The sequence below is a fragment of the Leptosomus discolor genome, chromosome 1 (genome assembly GCF_034619465.1).
Source record: "Leptosomus discolor isolate bLepDis1 chromosome 1, bLepDis1.hap2, whole genome shotgun sequence".
Classification (NCBI taxonomy): domain Eukaryota; kingdom Metazoa; phylum Chordata; class Aves; order Leptosomiformes; family Leptosomidae; genus Leptosomus; species Leptosomus discolor.
In genome coordinates, this window is record NC_141391.1 from 175,040,164 (window position 1) to 175,062,532 (window position 22,369).

Below are 22,369 nucleotides of genomic sequence, written 5' to 3' on the forward strand. Positions count from 1 at the left end.
AATGCTGTATGCTTTGTGACTACTTGTTTTCTCCCATCAGAAAAGATGGAGGAGCTACCTCAGGTTTTCAGACAATGGAAGTGAACTTTAAGTAAACTGGACAATAAGCACAAGGATTTGTCCACTGCCACGCAGCAGTGTCAGGGCAAACAAGAGATGGTGCTTTTGTACAGCAAGCTGCCGACGTGTGTAACCTCATGAAACAAAGGATCCTCAGTAAGGTGCCCCGTTTCTTGCCTTCTTTCCTCCAAGCAGCTGCATTTGCCCTGTTCGCCCACGCAGGCAGAAACGCTGATGTTGTCGCATGTGAGTGACACAGGGGTCGCGAGCAGGGACAGGCAGTACCTTTAACCAAACTGCCCTATGAGCTGGAGAAGCACCATGCTTCCAGCCACAAAAGCCCCTACGAGCTACAACGGCCAAATCCTGGCTCAGGTTTTTGGGTTTAAGGCCTACACCAGACACCCAAAAACCCCATACGATGCCCTAAACTTCTTTCCTTTGAGGGCAGCACTGGAACAGGCTGCCCAAGGAGGCTGTGGAGTCTCCTTCTCTGGAGGCATTCCAAACCCGCCTGGATGTGATCCTGTGTGACCTGCGCCGGGCGAACCTGCTTTGGCAGGGGGGGTGGACTAGATGATCTCCAGAGGTCCCTTCCAACCCCTACCGTTCTGTGATCCTGGGATTCTCTCCCCACACACTTCGTTTTGGAGAACTACGGCCCCGGTCCCCCTTCGGTGACGGCCGATTTAGTGGCAAGGCCCTCATCGCTGTTCGCTTGTGTTTTTTCAGCCTTGGCGGCAGACCCAGGCCGCCCCTGAGGCGAGGCCCGGGCAGGCAGCGAGCGCCGTGCGGGACCGCGCCGCCGGACGCCTCTCGGCCCAGCTCTTCCCCTGCGGTCGCGGGGATGTCCGTCCCGGCGGGGCCGGGGGAAGCCGGTGATCCTTCGGCTGAACTCTTGAACTCACGGGCCCGGGATGAGGCAAACCGAGTCGGCCTCGCCCCAGTCACAACAGAGGCGGCGGCGGCGGTGGCGGCGGCGGCGGCACCACCACTCCCCCGCCCTGCCCCCCGCTGCCGCCCCGCCCGCGCGGCCGTGCCCGCCCTCCTCCCAGCCCCGCCTCACGGAGATCTCGCGGGGTTATGCTAACGAGGCCGCCGCCGCCCCGCCCCCCCCGGTTCCCTCCCGCTCTGCGCCCTCCATCTGGGTGGGTGAGCGAGCGAGGGCGAGTGCGGGCCGCGGTGCGCTGTGGGATACTGGCGGTATAAAGTCTATCCTCGGTGCGGCGTTAGCTGAAGGGGCCAGGCAGGAGCGGGGTATGAAGATGGCGGACGCCAAGCAGAAGCGGAACGAGCAGCTGAAGCGCTGGATCGGCTCCGAGACCGACCTGGAGCCGCCCGTGGTCAAGCGCAAAAAGACCAAGGTGAAGTTCGACGACGGCGCCGTCTTCCTGGCCGCCTGCTCCAGCGGGGACACCGAGGAGGTGCTGCGGCTGCTGGAGCGGGGCGCCGACATCAACTACGCCAATGTGGATGGGCTCACCGCGCTCCACCAGGTCGGTGCGGAGCCGTTCCCGCCGGCCGGGGGGCGGCCTGGCCGAGCTCGGCGGCGGGACCGGAGCTTGGGCACTCAGGGAAAGAGGAGGGGGGGGGCGAGGCCGGCCGGCGAAGTGCCCCCCCCCGGGAGGAGGTGGAGGAGGAGGAGGAAGGGGCCGGAGGCGGCTGCTCTACCCTCCGCTGGGGGGTGTCGGGGCGGGGAGGGGCCGGGAGTGCGGGGCGGGAGGCGGTGGCGACCGGGGTCAGGCTCGGGGGCGGCTGACCGGCCTGCGGGGAAGCGGCCCGGGCTGGAGGGGTGAGAGGCTGCGCCCCCTCCCCGCAGGCCAGGCGTCGGCAGGGGGCGGCTGGGCCTCTCCTCCGGCGGGGAGGAGGTGCCGGTGACCCTCTTTCGCTTTCCCCGCTCGCCTCGCTGCCCCTGTTGGCAGCGCCTCCCTCGGGAGGGACGGGGGGAGCGGGCCCTGCCCCGTGTTGTCTGGGGGGGACGGGGGCAGGTGCCCCCGGCGGAGGGGTGGTGGCCGGCAGGTGAGGGAGGCGGGCTTGCCTCGGGGGCGCTTTCCCCGGCTGCCTCTCACCCGGGATCCCGGTAGCAGTTTCCTGCTTCCCCCGTCTCCCCGGTTTCGCAGCAGTTGAGCCGATTAAACCCCGCTCGTCTGGGCGAGCGGGCGGGCGTGTGGAGGGACGGATCATCTATTTCCCTCCGTTTTCTAAGGGGAACCAGTGTTTTGTTCTTAATATAGAAGAGTGTATCAATAACAGGCTGCTCGCTTTCTTTAGTGATGGCTTCTGCCGCAGCGTGAAAGCTGAACTTTAAGGGGAGCAGGGCTCTTGCATTTTTCCTTCGTGCGTTGGAGAGCAGTAGAAAACCGAGTCCATATTGCTTTGTTCTGGTGTGGGTATGTGGGAGGGGGGTTGGTGCTGAGCGAGATAACTTTCACTTGGGGCAGGGGGGTAATAGAAGGGAAACTGGCTGTGAAGTTTCCTCAAAATGGATGCTTTGTGCATGTTGAACTTCATAGCAGTCTGATTGGAATCTCAAAACGTTAGCCAAATAAGGAAAGGCTGTGGCAATCCGGAGATAATGCGGGTTTGCCTGAATAGTTTTTGTTTCTCTAGAAGGCCAAAAGCTTCCACACAATATTAGATTCACCGGGTATCTAAAAAGCAAAAAAAAAAAAATCTTTAATAGGCTAGCTTCTTGTTCTTAAGATTAGAAATTGCTCAATAGTTTTAAAAAGAAGTCTTAATTATTATGTGATGTAGGTTGATCAAGTAGAAATCTTCCCAAAATGGTTAGGTGAGGTAATTAGGACATTGTTGTTTTACAGTGCTTTTCTTAAACTCGCCGGTTCGTTTTTGTTCAGTGGATTTTGTGTCCCATACAGATTTTTTTCAAGGATGTGAGGCTCTGCAAATACTTAAGTTGCCCCATAGTACTGGATAGAATCCCCTCCTGAACATAAGATAAAAAATTCTACTACTCTTTGCTCTGTTTCCTGTCAGTTGCTCCTCTGTAAAGGGTATAGGTTTACTTTCAGTTGTGAACTGAACTGGAAGAATGAATTTGTGGTTAAGCCTGTCAGCATGTTACTGCAGCACAGTTACCTGACTTCAGGCTAGCCTGTCGCTTCATAACGAGGTTGTGTGTATTATTCTTCTCTAATCAAGTTATGATTGCTTCATGCTTCCAGGGAGCTCTGTACTAGAAGTCATACCTTAACTGGTTAGATCGTGGGTCTACAAGTTACTGTGCTCCAGTGATTGGTAGGAAAGGATGACGTTTGGTTTAACTCTATTGTTAGAATAAGAGGTGAATGGTGTTATCTCTTTGTGAAGTCCAGATGGCATTTTCAAAATGTCTTTGATACTGTATGCAACAGAGCTTTCATCAAGATCATTCTGAGCTTATTCTCCCCTTCTTTTTACCTGTAGTCAGCTTGCAGTTTGGAAGGGCAAAGTCTAAGGGAACAGAGGTGAAGATTTACATCACTGCTAAAACTCTTGCTCACTCTCCTCCTCCCTTCCTCCCCTCCTCTAGTGATACCAAAGAGCCTTTTCTGGTTTGATATTAAAAGCAAATAAGAAGATCAATTGTGAAGTTATAATCCTGTTGAGGCAGTCCAGTAAATGTGTTGTCTGTTGCTATTAAAAAAAAAAAGACATGTAACTAATCCCAGCCCATGACCAACTCTGAAGGATTTTACTTTATTATTATCCACAAATCTTATTTTCCTCTAATATGCTATATAAAAGGTGCAAATCGTACATGATGCAGTCTGTAACATGAACTCATTGAATCAAATTTGACTGTGGCATGGAACAGAGCTGTATCTGTTCACAACGGAGACTCTTCAAAAACTTGTCGTTCTTCTGACAGTTTTGACTGTCTGATGTGAAGTGTGTCAAAGTTCACCTTGTTGTGTTCAAGACAGACATGGTTTGCTGTTGCTTTGTGGTTTCTTGTTTGTTTGCAGGCTGTTGGTTTTGTTGTTGTTGTCTGTCAGATCCCATGTAGACTTTACTGCTTCACAGGAATAAATTTATCTCAGCAAAGATAAAGTGACTGTCTTTTGGGTTGTGTCCTTTTTGTCTTGCATCTAACTTTTTTGTGGTTATTGAGAAAAAAGGCATGTGTCTGAAATAGCCATAGAATTAAATATTTAATATACTGTTCAGTCTTAGTTTTTCCTGCTAGATATGACAGTTACAGACAGAGTCTTAAGCTGTGTTTTCTTTTCCACGGCCCAGATGGTTGGGAGTGCTGAGTGGAAAGTACCATTAATCCTGAAATTCTGGTGAACTTCAGATCTGGTCTTTAATGGAGCATCAAGTTTTGTTACTAAAGCCATTAGCTAAACTTTTCCTATATCAGAGGGGTAGAATGCCATCACTATCGGAAAGACTTATGTAGAATTGTTTCTCTTAATGCATACAGGAAAGAAACAATTACAGTTGGCTCGATAGGGAAGAAGAGGAGGGGACAGAGTATATATGTAGGTACTTTCTTCATCTCATGACACCGCCAGTGAGTGACTTTGCTTTATATTTGTGTGTGCATAAATGAGTGGGCTTGAGTGCATCATATTGGAGGACATGCCAGTTAAATTTCTTTGAGTTAAAGATCTTGCAGAAGAGGAAAAATTTGACATTAGATGATGATTATTATTCCTGTATGTAATGTTGGGTTCAAGTGTCATTCTCTAAGAACTTGTTCTAGCATAAGTTCAGGTTAGGCCTTCAGCACGAAGGACAAAACCAGGTGTACCATTTTTCTGTCTGAGAGATATATGCAGTGTAGCATGTGATGGAATACATACTACCCTGCTGCAATATCCTGCATTATATACATATTGTGTGTGTATATGGCTGTAAGACCAGAAATCTTACTATTAAAGTAGACCTTAAATTTACAGTCAGATGTCTGTTCTGTTAATTTAGTGGAGGTTGAAGTTGTTTGTTTTTAAATATTGCATTCCCAGACAGTTGTCACGCAGAATGAGATCTAACTTGCAGATAGTGCAGCTTTTCTAATCTGCCTTAACAATTGAATATAAGGAGAACTTGAGAGAAAAAAGAAGCCCAAAGGTGAGCTGTGACCTTGCAGATTAGTGGTTGCTGCAGAGGTGGGGGAAAAGTAGCATGCTCTGAAACAATGTTAAGAAGACACTATATACCGTTTTCAATAAAACCTGGTTACTTCTAGGGCAGACATATTTATCAGAGTGGGATTCAGTTCTGTCATCCTGAAAGCTTAGCACCTATCCTTTGTTGGAGTTTGGACAGACTTTCTCTCTTTCCTTGCCTTCTGTGAAAGAGGACTTAGTTCACTAGATCTGATGGGAATTTATTGCTTAAGGGACTGAAAGTAGTTTGTCTAAAAGTTACGTAGAGCTTTGTCCAGGAAAGAGGAGCCCACCCTTTCTGGGCAGCACCATGGGAAGGCTGCATGTAGTGGGGAGGGACCATGATCTGACCAGTTTCCTGGAAGGCTGGATTTCCTGTGCATGCTGCTCCCCTGGGAGCACGGGGTGTGCGCTGTGGAGTACCTGCACGCTCCTGATAATGAAGGCGGCTGAGATTAGGCTGTAGTTAGGTATGACAATTTACACAGCCTGCTTTTTGACTGCCCTTTTTCTTTGAGGCTGCTCAGACTTAGGAGGTGGTAACCTGGTTTTTGGCCTCCTTCTGTGAGGAAGGTGGGTGCTGCGGCCTAATTCCACCGTGTAGCACAAAAGGAGCATGTCCTGCTGTCTTGATCTTACCTCTTCCTGGGGAGGGTGCTGCTTTGGAGGTGAGATAAGGGAAATTGTCTTGGCTGTTTGTGCACTGTGGTCATTGAGTACTGTAGATGTTGTCACTGGTGAAGGCTGACTAGCAGGAGAGACTCCTAATCCTCAATGAAGAATTCGTGTGTGCTTTTTTTTTTTTTTGTTCAGGTCAAGTACAGTTTAATTAAGCAAAGTTCCCTGAAGGCTATCTCTGTTGCAAATATTGGTGTTATTCTGTAACTCTTCAAGTACTAGATTGCATATGAAGGTGAGACTTTTACCGATGTTATAGTTCTGTATTAGTTTGCAGTCATAGCAGCATGCAGTGTTAAACAGAAATTTGAGTTTGATGCTGCTGCTGTAGGACTTTGCTGTGTTGATCCCTCAGTAGTAATTAAGATGCTGAGAAACTCTTCATAGCTGTGTTTCACTGAACATTTATTCTTTCTAACTGATTAAGGACAGTTACTGCTGTCTTAATATTTCCTGTGGGTTTGTGGGAAATTAATCCTTCCTTTGAAGGAGTTTCTGCAGTTGTTTATGTGAAAAATTCTGTCAGGGCTCCTGGTGGCACCCTCATAGTACCTGATATGGTAAAAGGTATCATTGCAGTTGGCATCAACTGTTGTCCTTATTACAACATCTTTTCAAACAGCAAGAAGTGGTGAAAAAGGGACATAAAACTTACCAGCAGGGGATCCCTTTGCCTTAGAACTTGATAGAGGGCATTAAGGCTGCACTGTCGGGATCTTTTTTGATGAATGATGACACAGGTCATGTATTTGAGCTGGGGCCACAGCACGCAGAGCATGTCAAGTCATAAGAGTGAAGAACAGGTTGCTACAGTCTTAAATCTCTAGTGTGTTTGCATCATAGCAGCAGCACCCAACAACCGAGGGTAAGAAAGGTATGGAAATAACTCAAAGCTATCTTAGTAACCTCCTAGCTATGACTTCTGCAGTGACTCTTTTGGAGAGTGAAAATACTGGTGTGTATGGTAGACTTGTTAATTTTTCAAGACTGTCAAGTAAGAGAAGTTCCCTTTGTACAGAAAGGTTTGTACTCAGCTATGAACCTGATGCCTAAGTCTCACTGTTTGGAGGGGAAACAACCTCCCACCCACCGTACTCCCTAATGCTGTTGCTGTAGATGATAGACAACTGAGAATTTTGGAGTCATATGCTCAGCCTGTATTATGTTATCCTGTTTTATTTTTTTCTAATTCTCTATCTGTACAACAAAGCACAGAGAAAATGAGTCCAGAAATAAGTGTAATGTTGACTTCACTCAGTGATTAGACTACAGAGGCATATTTGTTTTAAATCCCCTTTGTAATAGGAGTTGGTGCTTGTATGGGCCATAGATCTTCCTCTCTGTAGTTAGAGTAGCTAGGTTCAGATTCTACAATAAGTACTTGTTAACTTCCTACTGATCTTGTCCCTTTGAAATGGAGGCAAGAGGAGGAGAGGAAAAAAAAAAGTGATTCTTCACAATGTACTTTGAATATAATAGTGGAAACTTAAATGCTGCATTCAGAAGAGTTGTATTTTGCTTGGTGCTTTATAAAAAGAAACAAGTAACAATCTTTTCACCTTCTTAGGTTTATTATCTCCAAGTGTCTCTTGGCCTCTTCATGGTTTGTCAAGTTTGAACCTGGGGTTTCTATGTCTGGTTATGTAGCAGTTTTCATTGCTATGGATATTCCTTGTGCACAAATAGAACAACCCAAGTGAATTTCAGCATATAGTAATTATTTTAAGTGTTTAAGGCAAATTTCCATGTTAGTGTAACTGACAGATTTCTTAAACTTGCCTAGTCATGGAGGAAGTGTTCTTATGTTCACTGTGAGTATGAATTCAGCTGGTAGGGCTTTAGTATTTACCGAACCTAATGTTAGGTACGGTTTCTGCTGGTCTAGTTATGAATTTCACTGTAGCATTAATGCTGCTTTTACAGTAAAGCTTTATCTATAGTTTTCTATAGATTCTGGCATATTCTTGGTATTGTTGGAACACTTTTTCATAATAAAACCTCAAAAGCACCTTGTAAGAGTAGATGAGGTGTGCTCTTGTATATGTGAATAAAGCTGGTGTGGACACACTTGATTTGAAGCCTTTTTGATCTTGGCATTATAATAGCAAGTATGTTATTTTTTTTACCAGATTGCTAAATTTGAGGCTAGGAGACAGAAGCAGTCATTAGTAGAGATGCAACTTAAGTCTTCTAACTGAGGATATGTGTTCCAGGCTTAAGGGTATATGCTAAATTTTAGCTGGAACAGATGATTCTACAAGCTCTTGGCCAGTTCTTTGCTTGTTTATCCTATTGCTTGTACTCTCACTTGCTCTCTTTCTCAAATTTCTTGCTTGGGCTAGTAAGACAGTTACTGCAGTCTTCTCAAAAATTGAGATCCCAGCAAATTGCTTGCCTCTTTCTGGGTAATGGTGATTCCTGAGGCTAGGCTGACAGGGTGTAGAATTGAGGAACATGTGTATGTTCTAGCAAATACTTAAATTTTATCCAAGAATATACTCAGATGGGTTAGACTTGACAAACTAATATGCTCTGAAAGGAATGTGGTGATAGTTTTGGACAACTGTAGCACGAGTACACCCTTCTGGGATTCTTGCAACCAAGAAATTGTAAATTATGCCTTGTTACTGCCATACTGTACTAGCAATATAGAGTATATGCATATAGGACATGCAGTGTATGAGGACATTACCTAGCAAAAGTTGTATGAGTGCTTACCAATGTATCTTTCTTCACTGATCTGGGCAACCGTAAAATTGAAAACAAGAATGCAGCTGCAAGGCAGTGGAGCTGTCGGTAAGCTGGACAGCTTCTGATGCTGCTGGATGGGTGGAGACATTCCAAGCTGCTTTACTTTCCTATATGCATTCCTGAAATGACGGTCAATGGAAAGCATGGCATAAGAGTGGCAGCATTCCTCAGCTGTTTTCTTTCTAGTAATTTCAAGGCTGTAAGGATAGAACAAGAAGGCAAAAGTGATCAGTGTGCTTGCGGGTAGGGGGGAAGCATTTCTGAATAATCTTTTTTTAAATGCTGTGTTTTGACAAGACCTGGTACCCAGCTTTTCTGTTTCAGTTGTTTTGAGAACACTGCATCAGCCACTAGGCTTTTGCTGAAAACGCCGGATCTTTGACAACTCATTCACAAAACCAAAATTTGAGCAATATGATGAAGTCCTTAAACAAGACTGTTTCCCATTTATGCCTGAGTGGTGTTAGCAGTTACGCCATTAACTATATTTCTTGGACTAATGCTTCTAGAGGTCTGTTAAACAGAGTGAAGAGTGGAGCTGGCCTTAAGAAGAGGGTGAAAGCCCTGAAAAAAAACTTGACCTGTAAATGCAGCCTCATTTTGGGCCTACACACAGAAGTAGGTTTGTCTTTAAGGCTGCAAGTAAATAGTTCCTATACTACTGTAACTTCTCAATAGTTTTACGTTTGGTGTATAACTAGTGCATAACTATCTATTCTAATACTAAAATATCTGTAAGCTGTGGTTGTTAAAAATGATTCCAGCTCTAAAACATTCTGTCAGGGGCTAAGTCTCACTGATTTTATTGTTTTTTGTAAAAAATAAGTCTAAAATATTCTTTGATTTATTTTCACATGTTATGATTGTAATTCAGGGTCTTGAGTTCGAACTATGACAGCTGTCTTTGACATGATCAGTTAGGCAGCCAGTGATGATTGCTACACAAGTGCTAGTGCTGGGCTGCTTATTTAGTTTTGCCATTGCTGTTTTACTATCCTGATAGCGAAGCTAGAAGAGTAACCAGGGTGTCTTCTGTATACATACTTGAGTATTTGAGATTCTTTGTACATCAGGGGATTATGTGCAAGTCTTAGCCTTGTGTTGTGGATCTGAAATGTATATATGCCATTTTCATTTGAATTTCATTTTCCTGTTTGTTTTGGGTTTTTTATAGAATGGCTAAGATGCATGTTAGCAACATGAAACCTGTTTGTTAATAGTTCTGCTTCAAACTTACAGGATGAACTTACCTAACAGTATTTTTCTTAACCTTTCACACTTGAATTGAGTATTTGTCTAAGGCAAAATAACAGTGTCTTCATCTGGTAACAAAGGCAAGCACGGCTGAGGGGGATGTACGCTGATATATGTGTGTGGGCAGTGCTACCTTCTGAAACACTTAACTTGGATGAACCTTTCACTGAAAAGCTGCATTTCTCTGTCAAATCTGGGATCCTTGTGGGCCCCTTTTGAAACCAAAAGACTGTCTCGGGCTTCTGGCTTTAAAACTTTTGGATTACTAATGTCCTGAAATCTGCTTCGCCATTCTGGTTGAAAACCTGTGCTTCTGTTACTGAAGTAGAAAATTTGTAATTTTAAAGCTGCAAAGCATGTTGTCCCAAGTTTTAACAAAAACATTGTTACTTGTAGTATGTTCACAGATGTATGCAATTATACTTGGATAAGTAGGCTTAATTAAGGGAATAATCTTAATGAAGTCAATGAGAGTTTCCAGAAGTGTGCCCCCCCATCCTGGTGATGAAACAATCCAAAGCTATTGATATTATGTCCTCAATTAGTCTTAATTTTGACTATCTTCCCTGTATTCTATAAAATTTAAGTAATCCCGCTTATTGTTGTTGCAGCATTAAGTTTTTTTATCTATTTACAAAAAGTCAACAGCTCTTAAACTTGTTTTACTAACTTGTTATTTGGAAATGTTTTCAAAGCAGTCTAGCCTGGTGCTTTAGGTGCTGAACTTGCTGCAAACTTGAGCAAAAATGAATTGCCTTAGGTTTTAGTCGAAGTCAAAAGTGAAAATTGGAGTGACAGCATTGTGCTTGTGGGCCAAATTGGGACTCCTGTTGTTAAGTAATAATCTCATTTCTATCAAACCATATAAAGCAATGTTCTTGGAAAACTTTCCGAACTTCATGATTTGCTACCATTTTTATTTTGATCAACTCTTGCAACTTGAATTATTTTAGGTCCTAATGATAAAGATATTTTTTTTTTCACAAGGGCTCTGTACTTTGTTTCTTACTCAGTGGAAAACAAAAGTTTTAACACTATCTCTGAAAGAAGAATTTTTGTGTAATGTCAGTTTCTTGGCTTTTGAGTATAGCAGAGCAAAGAGGGTGGGTTGTGCTAACACTGGCTGTTGGTGGCTTTTTGTTTCTGAATCTCTGGGTGGATGTGGCTTTCGGCTCACTCCTTTTCTACTTGCTTGCAGACAACCTAGCCAAATACTTGGCATTTGTGTCTCTGTATAGCTACACTTGTGTGTGTGTAATAGTTATATTGTATGCTAATACTTGTATGTCACAGTGCTTATCGGGTATTTGCGTGCTTAGGAAGACAACTCTCCCCTGTCTCTGTAAAGGAGCAGCTTAACAGATCTAATGGCTCGTGTGCTTAATATTTGTAATATACTTGTAAAATACTGAAGGCGGCCACTGACAAGTACGATTGCCCTCTGTTTCAGTTGAGCTGCCCACAAACTTGCTTTATGTGAAAGAATTTCTTCATATTTTTTACCTCCAATTTGCAATGTCGTATCTTATCCATAGTCTACCTGGCTTTGGCCTGATCTGTCAAATGTGACTTCAAAGAAAGCTCATGAAGTTACAATATAAAGAAGTTTTGCCTATAGCTGTAGGTAAATGTAGCAGTGGTGATTTAAAAGCTTTCAAAGGAAAACACAGAACAACTTAACGTGAATGGCAGAAGATACTTTTTGCTAACTTTTACAAAATATGCAATGTATTTTTATCATTTACTGACCCATGTAAGAAGATGCAGGAGTAGGGGAGCTCTCTTCCAATTGTTTTTTCAGGATTTTTTTTTGAAGAGGATGCTGTAGTCCATAATATAGTAAAAAAGTGTCAATTGTAATTAGAGCTCTGTGTTTGCAAGATCAAGTGGCATTGGCATTTGGATTTTCAGAATACTTTCTCTACTCTTTGTTAAAAGATTTGACTGCTGCAAATAAATCCTACTAGAAATGTTGCACTTACTGCTTTTCATTTTGGTACACAAATAGCCTCAGGTATAAACATCGTGAATGTAAAACTAGGTGGGGGGGGATATCTTAAATTAGTTTATAGACTGTAGTAGCTTGTGAAAAGGAAGACTTAAGTTAGAGGAGCTGCAGTTGGGATCCAGGAAGAGGCTGTCTTGTGAAACTTGTGCTTTGGCAACACATACCAGTGCTGGATGCAACTGTAGATGCTGATGTGAAGTATAGAAACATGGGCAACCTCTGGCTGCTTGTATATAGGAATTCTTGTTTAAAAGAATTACTTACTTTTCTGAAAGTAGGTTGAGAGGAGCAAGGGGATTTTATGCTTTCCCTAATTTCCTCTAGAGAATTGTTCTTAAATTAGATTATCCTAGTGCTAACCTCTATATGTAGTTATCCTTCACTTAAAACTAGTAGTTCCTGATTAATTCCTTGCTAATGGGCTAGCTTTGCACTAATGAATAGTAATGATAATCTAATTTCATAAGGCTGTCGAGTTTGGAATCTATGTGCTGTTCTAGTAACAGTGCTGTCTTATGAGGTTATCTTAAAGGCTAAATGCAGGCTAGGCATTTTTTCTTTCTCTCCCCATAGAGGAGATTGAACTTCATGTAGTGGTTATTGTAGCTAGTCAACTACCATTAATTGGGGAAAAAATATTTAGTGTCAGATACTTGCTTTACGTGACTGTGGTAGATTACTTCTGCCTTTTTTGGTAGTACCAGTGTGTCGGATGTAACCCTTACATTGTCATGAAGGGGAATGTGCAGGAGAAGGCATTTGTGTCACAGGGAGGAAAAACCTGTCTCCATTTAGTTGTCCCTTTGCCTTTTGTTATCATTCAATTCTTTTGTGGCTGGTTGAGATACTGCTTTTTGTATTTAAAAAAATAATTCTTAATTGCTAGAGTCTGTTCAGTGTATCTAAATTCTTAAACAGTACTCTTACCCCTAGTCCTTAGAAAAACAAGGCTCTACTACATTGATAGAGCTGACTATACCACAGGTGATGGAAATCTTGTTTGGAGAAACATGCATCGTAGGCTTGAAGTGGTAGGTGATTCTGTGGTATAGTCTTAGCATGCCTGAGAAGGACTGTTTGATTTATCTTATTGCTAGTTACTGGTTAGCTAGTATTCAGGTTTAGTTTGTTGGGTTTGGTCTTATTTAAGGCTAGAGGCTTCCCCAAAGTATTTGAATGTCGCACTGCCTTCAGTAAGAACTTCATGCTCAAACATGTCATTTCCCTTCTCCCTTCAAGAAAAGCTACCACCCTGAACAACTTTATTAAAGACTAGTACAAATATTTAATATGATTTTGGGTACAATTGAATAAGTTCTTCAGTAAAATGACTGTTGGAGTTCTCAGGCTTTTCTTAATCAGCATTTTCAGTTCACAATTCATAATGGTCATGTAAAGTAAACATGAAACCTAGTAGAAGCTACAACATTCAGTACCTGGTAATACTTGGTAAGATGATTGGAGGCCTATATCCGATCAGCCAGACACTTCAAGTCGTTGCCTTATTTTGTATCTACCAATTGAGTTTTATACGTATGAACTCAGTTTGTCCAGTTTGAGAAGCGTGCGGTGTCCAGAATGCTGTAGTAATTGCCAGTTCCTGATGCAAAGTGCTGTTAACTAGAGGTCTTTTCAGAACCTCCCAATTTCTGCCTAGGATTACAGATTTCCTATTGCATTTCAAATAAGCCTCCTGTAACCACTTAGTGATTTGATTTTTCTATTGATTCTAGTGTAATTGTCCATCCTATCACCAAGGCAAGAATGGTGCAGAAACCTGAGAAAAGGCTCATCTCTGTGTTCAGAGCCACAGGGAAAAGAAAAAAATTACACACAACTCAAAATGAGGAGGGCACACTGCCTTGGGTGAAGTTTTGTGTTTTGATGTAGTAGACAGATTGACGGGGTGACACGTTTGTGAGGGATTAAAATAAATTTAAATGTGTCTGGAGCTGTCATCTATTTTTGTTGCAAGAAGCCTACTCATATGAGAATCACTGTACCTGTGAACAAGTTACCATAGCTTTTTGGAGTCTAATCTGGCACAAGGAACTAGTTCTCTGGCACATGGAACATGGAAATAAGGGAGTTTTTCTGGATGTGTATGGAGCAGTTCCTGAGGGAAGGTCAGCTGTTGGGTGTCAGCTTCAGTTTGACTGAAAAACTTTACAAAAGTCAGGAAAGCCTACTAAACCAAAATACTTGATCAGTAAGATGGTGGATTTTAAAAGCTGTCAATACTGTTATTGTTCGGCATTCTTTTTTAGAGTAAGTGACCTGTCCTGTCAGGTGAATGTGCTGGATTAGAACATGAAAACAAGAAAATTCTGGCATGGAAAAGCTTACCTGATAGTGGTCTTTTTAAAGATATTTTCCCATTTAAGTCTGTTGGGGTTTTTGTTTGCTTTTTCAAACTTTCTATTAAGGACGCTTGTTGGCATCAGAGCCATAGATTCTTCAGTGACATAGTTTATGATCAACTACACAGACGTATAACTCAAGTGTTTGCTTGAAGAGCTGATCTGTAATTTCCCCCTTTTTGGAGATCACCCAGGGACTTTATCTCAGCAGCTGTTTATTTACCTGCACGTATAGTAACAAGTTCTCAGTGTCTTCAAGACAAAACTCTTGTGACTGCATTTGGAAGGCTTTGCTGTCTTAATTTCTTTCTTCTAGGATTTCGAGCACTTTTCACTTCTTCTCTATAATTATCTAATTATTTTCTATAGCCAAGTTAAATGACTTAAATACGGGAGAATTTTCTTGGTTTTTTTTTCCTGTTTATTTTGCTTTGTCATGTTTCACTGTTGATTAATATATTTAACATGCTTTGCATTCGATTGGTACTTGGGAAGTGTTTATGCAGAATTTAAATGAATAACAGCCTAAGTAAACTCATTTGGACTGCTTTATTGCATCTTAAACTACAGATATGGCTTGGGTATTAAAACCATGTAAACCTTAACCCAGAACCTTCAGGTTTTAAAACAAAGATGGCTTAAAATCTGCCTTCAGATGTTTGGCAGTTGAGCTCTTGTGATAGGCTGTAAAATGAGGAGTGTCACTTAACTAGGAATGACATTGCTAACTTTTTTTTTATCAATGCACTTCTGTACTTTGGTAGCTGTCTGTGATTTGTGAGACCCATATTAAATCATTCTTTTGCATGAGTTCATGAGTTGCTCTTTGCCTAGGTTGAAGAACTTCTTCAAAGGTAGGCATAGGGAAAGATAGGTTAGAAAATATTCCCCTGATCATAAGATAAAACAGTGACAGAGGTAGGAATTTTTTAAATCCAGATAAATGCTCCTTTTTGTTTGTGGGTTTTTTTTTTTCTGTCCTCCTGTCTCCTTACTCTACCTGTGTTATAGAAGCTCTGTCTTAGCAACTGAATTCTTCTGCCTCATAACTTTTAAGAAGTAAGCAGCGCTGGTTAGTTATTTGTGCTTTTAGAGATATAAAAGCAGGCTCTGAATTAAAGTCTGCATCTGTAGAGAATTGAACAAGATGCTGATGCTTGTGGAAGCCCAGCATGTGCCCTACTTTGACATCTTTCTCCAAGAAAGGTCTGTTGCATGTTTGTTTCCTTTTTTGGTAGCATTGGCAACCATTGAGATGCAGGATAGCTACACCTCTGCACCTCTTGACTTCAAGGATACCTAAGTTGATTCCCCATCCGCCCAAACCCATGATTGCACTATAAATTTCTCTCTCCAGAATGTTTTAATTCTGCTTAATGCAAGGAATAGCAAAATGTGAGGAGTTGTTCCTGTAAAGCCAATTATGTGAAACAAAGATTTCTGTGAACTCTTGCTTTTGTCAGTCTCTGTGTGTAGACTGTGAAATGCTCTGGTACTTCAAGTGAGTCTTGATTCACTGAGAATATTGATGACTGTTAGGCTATTTACCTTCTTAATCTCAAGTATTTCTGGGTGAACTCCAATTTTAGTAACAGTCCGGCTTTAGAAGTTGCATATAAGAATCTTTCTTAAATTCTTATGTTAAGATGCAGGTAACTTGCCTGCTTTAGGCAACGTGGCGTGTAGGTTTTTCTGAAACTTTCTTGATTTCTGAATATGAGATTTAAAGTTCCAGATACTTCAGTGACTGAGTTTTGTCAGTTGGTGGAACCTCACTCCATGATACACAATGCTTGGAAAAAAGTTAACTACACCAGTGAATATTGCAAAAAGTTGTCAGTCTCTTGGAGGAAGGTATGGTTCCCTCTTCCCTAAAACAATTGAGTCACAGCACAATAATACCACTGCCAGTTTAGAAGAGGATGCTGAATGAAGGGAAGCTGCTGCTTACAAGATTGTGCTGATACGTGAAGGATGAGAAGCAGACTGTTGGTGGCCTGCTGGAATAACTAGGGAAAGGTAATTTATCTGCCACATCTGCTCTGTGGGGGTGGAGGAGATGAGAACAGCACTTAATTTGTAAAATCACACCTTCAGGTTGGCACAGTGTCTAAACCAAAAAGTACAATTAGGCAGCAAGTTACTGGCTAAATGGACTGGTCCGTCATGCTGAGAATCCTCTCTTTAGCCAGCGAGGCACGTGTTTCTGCAGTTGAGCCAGTAGTTCTGGCTACTTTGCTATCTTGTATTTGAATGTGTATTCTGAGGCCTGTTTAACCTGAGGCCTTTGGCTTGTGATCAGGTTTATCCCTTTGGCTAATGTCCACAAAAACAAGAATCAAAGGGAAGTGCCGCATCTTGCTGAATGAGAGAGAGTGTAAAATGTCAGATTGGACTGGTTGTGGTAAAGGCTGTAGGAGTTGCAATATGAAGTAAAGCTCGCTGAAAAATGTGTGCAGAAGATGGTGTTGGTGATAAGCAACTGTGGAGAAGTTGTGTTTTTGCAACAGAAATAGATATCCTTTATCAGCAAGTATCAAGAGATTATAGGTAAGAGCAAAACTCCATAGTGGTTTTGATTGTTTGTTTAGTTTTAAAAGTATTTGGAGGCATCTGACTTTCTGATCTGTCTGTTCCACTTAAAGAACTTTTAGTTTCTAGCCCAAGGAGTGGTAGTGATTTTTAAAAGTCTGTTGTGATGGTTATCATGTAAGTGTATGTATTTTTCTCCCCTCCTACTTCGAGTGTAAACTACACTTATGGTTAATAATTCTTAACATTGAGTGGCTTTTCTTTGCTGCTCTTGGGGGATGTGTTTCCATGCCATTTAGTTTGACTCTTGTGGCATCCCTTGAGTTCTGGGTTGAATAGGCAGGTGTGCTCTAGAGCCTTCAGGTGTATAGTAGTGATATGATTAACTTGAAATATCTCCATGTTATTACTAAGTCTTCAAACTGTTTTTACTAGAGTTTTGGCAGTCTTGATTAATGAACAGTACAGGTATCTAGCTTGTTGATAATATTCTTCAGCCATAAAAGAAATAGTTAAAATTTGGCTTTAATTATGGCTCTGAATCTTTGATACATTAAACTTTTACAGCGTTCTTTTTGAGCTTGGGAATTCAAGTGATTATGTCAGCAGTAACCTTTTTTTTTTTTTAGAATAATGTTCAAATTGGCAAGCTTTAACTTCGTCTCTGATTTATGTTTGTGTTGGGTTTGACCTGTGACTTCAATATACATATCGCATACAATGAAGAATTGTGAATTTTCTGTATTGTCATAATTCTTTCCTATATTATGCTGGTAGTTGTAACACTTTGTACTTCCACCACGTGCCCTAAGCAAGTAATCCTTTTTTCTGAGTTCTTTCGAAGGACTACAGTGATGGAGAAGGATGAATGTTCTGCACTTGCTAATCAGCAAACATACATTGTTGTACGTGTCACTGAATTTGAAGATAGAGGAGAAGTATTTGCATGCATGAAGCCAAAATGCATATCCACCATTACTGTGATGTGGGATTATTTAATTTGTAATTTCATCCAACACTTGAGCTAAAACTGCTAGAAGCTGATGTTAAATACTGTAGTAATGGCTGAATCTCGATTGTAAAGTTTAGTGCAACTTCTGCCTCAGAACTTCTAGTACGTTTGCTTTGATGAACTTGGGTTATATTTTGTGCATGTACTGGCACAAGCAGATCCTTCAGCTTGTAACCAACCATGATGTGTAATCAAGTGTAGTCAGATTGCTCTGACCTCCTGCAAGTTGGTCTCCTAAAATGGAAATTATTCATTTTGCAGATGGAAATTGGAGCCAAGCAGCTGTGAATTCCAGGAGACAAACACTGAGGCAAATTCATAACTTTGTTCTTCTGGTCAACAATTGAATGACAGTTGAAATCAGTATTTGCCACTTGCTTTCAATCTGTGATTCAAAGATCTTTTCCATAAAGCCAGCAAGTATTTGTATGAGGACACTGCTTAATACCCAACTTTTTTGTGTTTTTTTTGTCTTTTCATAATGCACTCATTCCTAGCTGCTTCTTCTTTCCTCCCCTAAAACAGCAAGATCTCACTATCCCCCCAACGTTCACTTCTGTGGCTTCAGTTTCAGGGAGTTGTTAATTTGCATTTAATTGGCTCTTACAGACTGAATGGCAGAAAACGAGGGATAGTTCAACAACTCTGTGCACGTTTTTCTGTGCATGCAGCAGTGACTCTGATTACCTGGGGACTGAGAGGTGGGTGTGGAACTGCTGAACTAAAAGGGCTATTAAAAGTAGAAACTACATGCTTTTAAATGACTCTTCCATGAATCTGTGCTCCGCTGTGGCTCAGTATAAATGTTCTTGCCTAAATGGAAGGCTTACTGTTCCATGCTTGGTTTAACTTTGGAAATTAAACACACAAACTGGATGAAATTGTGTTACTACTATTGCTAGTGTTCTGTGCTGTTCTCAGGTGACTACTTACTTAAACTTGCAAAATCATTATCTAACTGATGTAGAAATTTTCAGTCTAAAGCTTGCTGTATATATCAGATTTTGATGGAGGCTTGCAGCTAGCACTACTTGAGGTTTTGTTTTTGATCAAAATCTGACTTGTAAGCAAAAGCGGAGCTGGGAATATATGTAGGCAAACTACCAAACAGTTCTGCTAACATGTTCCCAAGGGTCCTATGTAAACTGCAAGTAAGATGATGCAGCCTCTTTAAACTGCAGTCCTCGTAGCCATATTCACACCTTGCCTTTAAAGAAAGCAAGCTCTTGTAGTTGTGCCCTAGGGCTGCAAAAAGCCTAATACAGTGGCATGCATATGCAGAATGGTTAGGATCCTTTCCCAATAGCCGGGTCAGGCTAGAAATTCTTTTTGGTGAGAAGTGATGTTTTGGAGGACCATTAAGAAGGTGAGAAACACAGTAAAGCTGTGTTTTTCTTAATTTTTTTTTTTTAAAAAGTGTTCTGCTGGGCCTTGAAGACAAGAAGCTGCTGTTGCATGGATTTCACAACCTTCATGATTCAGCTCTCAAGAAGTAGACACTGTGAATATAGCACTGCTTTCTGTTGTGAGGTGAGCTGTATTTAAAGTATCTAAAGTACCTTTAGATGCTGGCTGTTGAGTTCCTAGCAGAAAGCTGTACTACTAACACTGAAGTATCTGAGAGATACTTGCTTAACCTTTGTCTGAGTACTTTTAGGTGAAATAAAAATGGGAGGGCTGTCTTATACTTTCAAGAGTCTTTTTTTTTTTTTTTCAAATCTGATTTATGTGGCTTTTGATTTATAGGGTCTCAGGAATTCTAACTTCTTCAAGTCCTTGGCCATGGAAGGCAAGTAAATATATGGAGACTGAGTACTAACTGCAGTTGAGTATCAAACAGTCTTCTGTTTCCTGTTATATTCTGGTTGGCCTTTTTGTTTGTGTGGTTCTCCCTCTACCCCCCAGGTTACCAGAAGGAGTAAGATGATCTTTGCTCTTACTTCAGCTATGTACGTTTAGGATACAGACAGTTTTAGAATATTGTTTGGTATTATATTGACCTTGATAGCTTGTGGTGTGGTCTCTCCTGTTTCAGTTGGTGTGAGCAAGGAGTTTCTCTTTGCTCTAACTGCAAGCTTCAGTCTGTTTCTCCAGTCTAAGTACAAGTGTGCAAGTTTCAGTCTGTTGAGGAGGGAATGTGTATTTGCTGAACCTATTCCTGGACTGAAGAGCTTGTTTCTTTGGCAGGTAGGTAGGCATGTGTTATGATCTTCCCACCTACTGCAGTTAGTTTGGACAGAAGTTGTGCTCGTCTTAAGTGGTCTTAGTTCCTGAAAAGCATAATGTAGGAAGCAGAGAAACTAGTGGAGAGGGGGAGTGGTAGCAACATACACAACAGAAAAGGTTGGATGTGAAAAGAGACTAACAGCAAAGTATTCTTTGTTCCACAAAGCAGTAATGTAAAATACTGTTCTAAACTTTAGTGCTGGATAAGTAAGCAAATATTTATTTAATACATAGGTTATCTTGCATTCTCTTTCTGGAGTTTGCAGCAAGCTATGCCTTGGATTGGCTTTTGAGTTTTTTATTTTAAAAAAGTGACATGTGCAAATAGGTAAGAGAAGAGGTGAGGGGCACTGGCTTGATGAGAAATCAGTTTGAACAGAAGTTGCTTTTTTAAATGAAAGTATGGTTTAGATTGCTTTGAATCATCATTCTTAGAACTGGATGCAGAAATTTAGATACCCAGCGTAGTTCTTTATCAGTATTGTTTATGGAGTTCAGGACTTTAGGTGGTGTGCTAACTAATGCTCTTTTTTGTTTATGTTGTTTGTTTTTTTCTTTTTCGGAGTATCTCCTGTGTTTTGCTACACTCAGGCAGATTTTTGGCTATTGAAGCAGAAACCTTTTCCAGAAAACCTGCATTACTCCACAGATGTGGATATAGATTCTTCTGGAGGTCCTGGTTGGTGTCTAGAGCCCCTGGGTGGTACAGTGAAACAGGGAGTTATGTGGTAACTGCTGTATTCAATAGCTTTTCTCCCACGATCTACCTGACATACAGACCCAGCAGAAATTTGTAATGAAACAGTGGCTTCACTTGTGCTAGGCTACATACAGACCTGTGAAGACGTTCCTACTCTACAATGCATCGTACTGGAAGACGTATATGAAGTTTGGGGAGGAAGAACACAATCAAACACATAAAATTATACTAGCTTGCATTTTAATGTCAATTTCTTGTTGAAGGAAAAGAAATTTACTTATTGCACCATTCTGTCAAAAGTAGGTTATACTTCATTTGTACCTGTACCTGCGAATTGAGGGGCTCTAAAGCAATGGGGGGGGGGGGGGGGGGGGGGGGAATTGTCCAGTGTTCTGTGCTGTTTGGTTTTTGTTTTGTGGTGGGTTTTTTCTTACCTGATGGATTTAGAGTAGGTGGGTGGGAATAATTATTCAGAATTTCTTCATAGCAATTTTACTCCAACTTTCAAATGTGTTTTTTCTTTGAAAACTAGAATGCTATTGCGTATGTTGTCTGATCTTGTAAACTGAGTTTTGTTTCTGTAATAGTGTATGCACGTCTTCAGTGCAATAGCTATTAAAGAAACAAACATGCAGTCTTGCTGTTCAGAGAGTATTTGTAATGTAACAATGCAGAGGATCTTTCAACAGTCTGTATTTTAAGTTTTCATTTATATAAAGCCAAGATCCTGTAGTAGTAAATTAAAACTGTGCAGTTGATTACCTTCTAGCAGCTGTGATGGCATAAATTAAGATTCCTAGTGATAAAATCTTAAGTGTTGGGTCCCTAACATCCATCCAAAAGGTGGTAAAACTGTTACTATTTGTTAATTGATGACAGAGAAGGAATGGCTTAAACTTTGTATTTTAGTATTTAAGTATTGTACAGATTTCTTTTTAAAGTAGATGGGTTGTGATTCTTGCTTCAAGCTCATGTGAATTTCAGTAAATTTTATCTTGCTTTAACCATAGTTCTGAAGTTGTGATGTTCTGAACATGCTTAGACGGAAAGCATCCAATAAAAACAAAGTAGCTTGCAGTAATGGAAAAAATGACTCTGTACAAGTTGAGGACAGAAATTAGCTAAAAGGCAAATGGTAATCCTTGAAACAGAAGCTAAGTTTAAGCGCTTTATAAACTAGCTTGAAGATCAGTCTATTCTGCTGGTTTTCCAGTTGCACAAGTACTTCAGTCATAGTGTTCATGTATCATTTTTACTAAAAATTCCCAGTTTTGCCAAACATATTTCAAACTTTGGTATTCTTGGGTTGGTCAATTATTGCCTTCTTTCAAGAACCATAAGCCACTGCAAGTGCAGTCATCTGAGATTGAGGTACAGTTTAACTGAGGAAACTCTTGCTGCACACTCTGGAATGTCACCTGAAGAATAAGTATGGTGCTAGTTTGCTTGTCTTCTGCTGGTTCTGTGAATAAGTGCATGCTTTGGAGTAATGAGGAGTTTGCTGCTGACATGAGGGCCATTAACTGTTCAGCTTCTCCAGTTCTGTGTCTACATGCCAGAGTTCTGAGATCAGATGAATCTCAAATGAAGGAAATAAGCCATGGCCATGTGAGCAAGACAAATCATGTATTGCAGTTACACATTTAACCCTCACTTAGACCTCATATCTTC

General features: G+C 41.4%; 1 protein-coding gene across 3 annotated transcripts in view; it reads left to right on the forward strand.

Moving 5' to 3' along the window:
* The first annotated feature begins 1,264 nt into the window (after nt 1–1,264).
* Nucleotides 1,265–22,369, forward strand: part of PPP1R12A (protein phosphatase 1 regulatory subunit 12A) — a 123,635-nt gene continuing 102,530 nt past the window's right edge. For all 3 annotated transcript variants that reach the window (XM_086480156.1, XM_086480164.1, XM_086480171.1), the window contains exon 1: nt 1,265–1,556. In XM_086480156.1, the coding sequence (XP_086336282.1) occupies nt 1,320–1,556 (237 nt within the window). In that variant the 5' untranslated portion in view covers nt 1,265–1,319. The remainder of the gene's footprint in view (nt 1,557–22,369) is intronic.